Genomic DNA, 6,238 nt, shown 5'->3' on the forward strand with positions numbered 1-6,238 from the left:
GAGAGAGAGAGAAAGACAGAGAGAGAGAGAGAGAGAGAGAGAGAGGAGAGAGAAAGAGAGAGAGAGAGAGAGAAAGAGAGAGAGAGAGAGGAGAGAGAGAGAGAAAGAGAGAGAGAGAGAGAGAGAGAGAGAGAGAGAGAGAGAGAGAGAGAGAGAGAGAGAGAGAGAGAGAGAGAGAGAGAGAGAGAGAGAGAGAGAGAGAGATAGGGGAGTCTGAGAAAGAATGTCTGGTCAAGACGGGAAATGGGCTCGGCATCTGACATTTTGTGTGTTAACCTTATTCAAGGAGTTTGCAAATTGTGCCAATGTTCATAGCTCCAGCTAACCTCCTACATGCGTGGGCAACACACTTTTGAAACAGCCCCCGTATACATTCATTCCGATTGAGCAAAAAACATGCATAGGGAAAAGCAGTAGCTGTATTGTCACAAAAAGTGTGAACATTACATAACGTTCTCTCGAAGCATCGAATACAAATGGAAGTATATGATGTACGGTTTATTTGAACATAACAAACAGTTTAACAGTTCTAACAATTGTGCAAATAGTACCAACAGAAAAATCTCAAATAAATAATGCAGATGACCAGGGATTGAAATGAAGAAGGGGGTATGGAGGTGAGGGAAGGGGCTTACGGATTATAATACAACAGACATAAATTAACAAAGAAGTAACATGATAATGAATGCGCGCTCTTCATGTCTATAGATCACTTTCAGATGATTTGTTCATCGAATGAAATCATACGTTTTGAAACAGCAGGATGTTCGTTTTATCTGAGACACCCCTGCTTCAATATCGCCACCAAAACCGTTCATTGATTTTGCAAACAAACACAAAACCAGGTAAAATAAGAACAACATTATTTGGACTATAAGCTAATGTATACCTTAATGAAACTATCAATAGGCATTTTCCCCTAAATATTGAAAGCTCACTTTCCCTCTCATTTCTATATTGAAATACCACACATACAAAACTCGTGTAAACCTAAATATCACAGGAAGACATGTAGAATTCTTTATTTAAACATTCCTCTGATCAGTAGTATCACGTTGCAAGCAGTGAATACATGACTGAATGTTACTAACTTTCTGTTGCTAACGTGCAAATACATCAGAATTTTCAATTTTGTATTGTGTTTTCACGAATAGCAGTTTGACACGACAATGATCAAATCCCGACAAAACACAATTGGTGTTTCCAACATCTCATCTGTTATACAAGCAAATCTGGTAATTTTGGGTTAACAGTTTACAAACAGATTCGTACTTTGTACAGTCTCTGAATCAATGTTGTAAATGCATAAAAAACAAAATTGCCAGAGTTAATCTTTCACTTAGGTATGGTATCAAGGTAAACAACCCAACAACAACAACAACAACAACAACAACAACAACAACAACAACAACAACAACAACAACAACCAAACGTCCAATCCAACAGATATTAAATGAAGAAAGCTCAGCAACTTATTTCAACGATTCCCGTAGAGCTTCAAAGCTGAATCCGAAACCCAAAGCAAAGCCTGCCATATTGACCTCTGATATAATTTAATCTAGTTGACAAATCTAGCAGAGTAAAATATGCAATTAACACTTTGCAAGACGGTTAAACCAAACAGCATGGTTGAACTGAATGTCTTCTGTCATTTGCAATTTTAATAAAAGAGTTGATTTAAAAAAACAACCAACAAAACATGGTTTAATTGGGTCGCTTTTGCGGTTTACCCTGAAGTTACAACTGTGCCACATGCCTTTTGCTTATACCTACCTTTATGTGGCCAATCTCTAGATTGGCGATCAACTTTTACGTCAGGGGCACGTATCGTGAACACACACACACATTTTAAACATAAACAATATGACAACAAAACAAGGTCGTTGTGACCGACTACAGTTTAAGGATATGAGTTCAGGTATTGTTTTGTAATTGAAAACAAAAAGTCGTGCAATTTTGAGTGTGTAAGAAATGTTCTTGGAAGCAATCACGAATCAGTCTGACATCAATGTCACAGCCTGCTTTGTATGCTGATGTTACACAGGCTCTAGAATTACTGATGTTACACAGGCTCTTGAATTACTGATGTTACACAGGCTCTAGAATTACTGATGTTACACAGGCTCTAGAATTACTGATGTTACACAGGCTCTAGAATTACTGATGTTACACAGGCTCTAGAATTACTGATGTTACACAGGCTCTAGATTTACTGATGTTACACAGGCTCTAGAATTACTGATGTTACACAGGCTCTAGAATTACTGATGTTACACAGGCTCTAGAATTACTGATGTTACACAGGCTCTAGAATTACTGATGTTACACAGGCTCCAGAATTACTGATGTTACACAGGCTCTAGAATTACTGTGATCGATGTTCATGCTGTGCCACTCCTTGCTGATGGTAGAGTGCAGATATGTACGATTTGTGTGTAAAGGTCATTTTGTCATCGGCTGCTCGCTCATTTCTTGTTATTTCAACGCGTGTAGTCAGATGCATTAACGTAGGGACGTCTGCTTGACATATCCGTGTTTTCATACACCTGACCTGCAACACACCGCACAGAAAATCACGATTAAATCAGGCAATAATGAAAATGTAGTAAGGCCAATCAGAGAAATACGGACGTACACGCATGCAAACATAATATATAACCTCTTTTTCAATCTAACACACAGACACAGACACACACACTCATACATACTCACACACACACACGCACGCTCACGGACGTACACTACACACACACACACACACACACACACACACACACACAAACACACACACACACCCACACACACACACACACACACACACACACACACACACACACGCGCACGCACACTGGCAGACGGGGAGACAGAAATACGTAGTCTCGATTTCTTAAAAAGGCATACCCGTGTCTGCTGTTACTGTAGTTCTCGTGCTTGTGGAGGTAGGAGTGATCTTGGAGTAGACAGACCTTAATCCGATGTCATCAATCTTGAGAGAGGCGTACTCGGAGGGAGTTGTGCCCTCTGCAAATGTTTGTCAGACCGACCACAGTAAACGTACATACCACTCTTAAAATAACAAAGAGAAAATACATTTTACAATCAAATATCTCAGGATGACTTATTATAAGGACAGACATTATGTTAACATACCGAAAGGCAACTTGGGTGTGGGGGCGTGTTAACAGAATGGCAAGGCACCATCCATCTTCTAAGACCACCATGCTGTTCTCAGATACAGGGTGACCCAAAAAAAAGAGTACCCAAACAAAACGTCATAAATTGAACAAAAATAAAGCAATCTTCATAACATTTATTTGCACACACACGTAGCCTCTGCATGATTTGCACAGAACATTTTAGCGTTCTAGCTTGTCTTTCAGGAAAGTTATGCTCTTTCTACAGAACATGCTCCAAATGGCCTCCCCCGGATTTAAATCCCCCAGATTTCTATCTTTGGGGGTTCCTGAAAGACAACGTCTACAGGAACAACCCACAGACAATCACAGAACTCAAGAGAGCCATCACAACAACCATTCGCGGAATCTCGCAACAGGAGTGTGTGCGGGTGATTGATAACTTTGCGCGGCGAGTTCAAGTTTGCCTGCAGCGGCGCGGAGGCCATTTGGAGCATGTTCTGTAGAATGAGCATAACTTTCCTGAAAGACAATCTAGAACGCTAAAAATGTTCTGTGCAAATCATGCAGAGGCTACTTGTGTGTGTAACTGTAAATAAATGTTATGAAGATTGATTTATTTTTGTTCAATTTATGACGTTTTGTTTGGGTACTCTTTTTTTTGGGTCACCCAGTACCTTGAACATTCTATGGTCAAATTTGCTAAGCATTAAATAAACTGCGTAACTCTATTAACGTCAAATGTAATTTTACTTTATTTTCTCGCTGTCTGATATGATTCTGAATCTGTCCCTTTCTCTTGGACAAGAAAAAGAGATTTGAAAGGCAATGTCAACCTGGTTTGAGACTGTTGTGAACTTTTAAACTAACGTCTAAATGTGTAAACTCACTAAAACTTTGCACGGAAAAGACCGACCTAATCGAATGCTTCGCATCACGTAAATTTGCCATGACGTCACAAGGCATATGTCGGACTTTCGCTACGGATTGTAGTTTGCGGTGACTCTAGTAGTTGCTGCGAGAACAAGGATTATTTCATAAGAGAGTAATTAACTCAATGCGTCAGAATGGTAACTTCGTTTCAAAATTCCTTACAATAAACGTTCCATAGGCAACGGACACTTTGCTCATTCAGTGCACAACATTGGAAAGATCAGCCACTAAACTACAGGTGTAAGTTTTGTTGCTATTCCAAGAAGTAGATTTTACCCGGAATGTATTGTATGCACAGCAAGAATTCATATGTTGCAAATTGTGTGGTCTTACCGACCTGTCAGAGTCGCAAACCGCAACCGCATGTACTTTCTGTGTGTAAACTGTCTTGTTCCCGATCGTTACACCACCGTAACAATAGGGCCCAGGGGCGGATCAGTTCATTTTATAGGGGGTGTTTCCAAAAGTATTTTGTAAAGAGATGGGTGTGAAGGCGCGAAGCGCCGAGCCGACGGCGCGAAGCGCCTAGCTTGCTAGGGTGGTCCGGGGGCATGCCCCCCCGGAAAATTTTGAAAAAAAGGATGCAAAATGGTGCAATCTGGTGCATTCTGAGGATGATCATTACCAGTTTCAGGCAGCAGATTTTGTCACTGATTAATACCCCAAAAATTGAAACTCAACCCCAAAAAAACCACCAAAAAAATATTTGTTTTGGCTGGGGGGGGGGGGGGGGGGGGGGGGGGGGGGGGGTCCGGAAACCCCAGACCCCCCCCCCCCCCCCCCCCTCGTCCGCCCCTGGGGCCTGATCGTCGAAGAGGGCTGTGTGAGACTATTCAATCAACTCCTGAATCCCCCACGTGTCTAGCAAAATCAATTATTACTTCAATCATAGGATCCTTTTTTTCCAAATTGCTATGAATTTAAGGTTTTGTAACTGATTCTAGCAAAGTTGAGGTAGTAGCAACGTGTTGATTAGATTCGTCTTTCAATTCCGTTTCCATGAGAATCGTGTCATTGTTGTAAAAACTTCCACATGAGAGACAACAAGCCAAAGGCGCACCTCAGGCATACATACCAATGTCTTGTATCTCGTAGTCGTCAGGCTGTCCCTGGCCGTGATGTTCAATCCCTTGTTGTGGCTCTACATTTCGGCTGTAGTAAAAAAACAAAAAAACATTGTTAATTCTGTTCATTGGAAATTGTACTCTTCATAAAAAATGTGTAGAAAACAATCATCAATTCCATCGTAATAATAGTTTGGTCCCAGTAGATTGCCTTTGTGTACAAAGACATGATTATTCCAATTAACATTGATCATCTTGTACGCAGCACATACTCTAAGAAAAGTCACAAATCACTTATCATTGATTTTTGAAAGTTGTATCTGTCTTGTTTGTCCACTTTAAGGATCGATAGGTCAAAGTTCTTACACATGTTTCGTTTTGTCCTTTATGAAATATTCCCATAATTCAAGCTTTCTTTATAGATTGTCAACGCTACATCAACTCTGTGGTTTGTTATTGTTTTTGTCTGCATACATTCGTATCAAAATGTGAACATTCTAATACAAAATCATGAAACAGGGGCAGAGATACACTATCAATTTAGTCTCTTATGATGTCCAAATACATAAATTCAGAATTGGTCACAATCATACTCTCTGCACATCCGTAAAATTATCAACAGTTAGGGTGTTTGCACGTGGGACTGATTTCAATATTGACGTGGATAAATGTGACCCTCCACCACGGAATGAGTCGCATGTCATCTCAGCATGATTTTCATATGTTTACATTTTCATAAAGAATTTTGTATTCTCTATCCAGTGGTGAAAACCGTTTTAGAAAAGAGCGAAAACTGTTTGAGTTATAAGCCTGTGACTATGGTGACCCTCACACTGTTACCAAACATTCCCCGGACTTATATTAAGCCTAACTTAGAACCGCGCGAGGTGACATGCGAGTCATTTCGTGGTGGAGGGTCACATATTTGCAGTAGACATCATGCACAACTTACTTCAACCAAATCATTTCTGAGATGACACTATCTTGCACCATATCATTCAATTTACCTTCATATAGATCCGTAAAGGTAAAACTCTTTAAACGTTATCATTTTTTTCCCTTTCCTATCCCTACCATATGAGAACTACCAAACCTTTATCATGCATA

At 40.2% G+C, this 6,238-nt stretch overlaps 1 protein-coding gene across 1 annotated transcript in view; it reads right to left on the reverse strand.

The window, feature by feature from the left end:
- Positions 1 to 401: 401 nt before the first annotated feature.
- Positions 402 to 6,238, reverse strand: part of LOC138955011 (opioid-binding protein/cell adhesion molecule homolog) — a gene marked incomplete at its 5' end in the record, with an annotated part of 10,943 nt that continues 5,106 nt past the window's right edge. The window contains 3 exons of the mRNA XM_070326735.1: positions 402 to 2,551; positions 2,902 to 3,021; positions 5,143 to 5,219. Coding sequence (XP_070182836.1) covers positions 2,481 to 2,551; positions 2,902 to 3,021; positions 5,143 to 5,219 — 268 coding nt within the window. The remainder of the gene's footprint in view (positions 2,552 to 2,901; positions 3,022 to 5,142; positions 5,220 to 6,238) is intronic.

This window comes from Littorina saxatilis, unplaced genomic scaffold, assembly GCF_037325665.1.
Source record: "Littorina saxatilis isolate snail1 unplaced genomic scaffold, US_GU_Lsax_2.0 scaffold_824, whole genome shotgun sequence".
NCBI classification, from domain to species: domain Eukaryota; kingdom Metazoa; phylum Mollusca; class Gastropoda; order Littorinimorpha; family Littorinidae; genus Littorina; species Littorina saxatilis.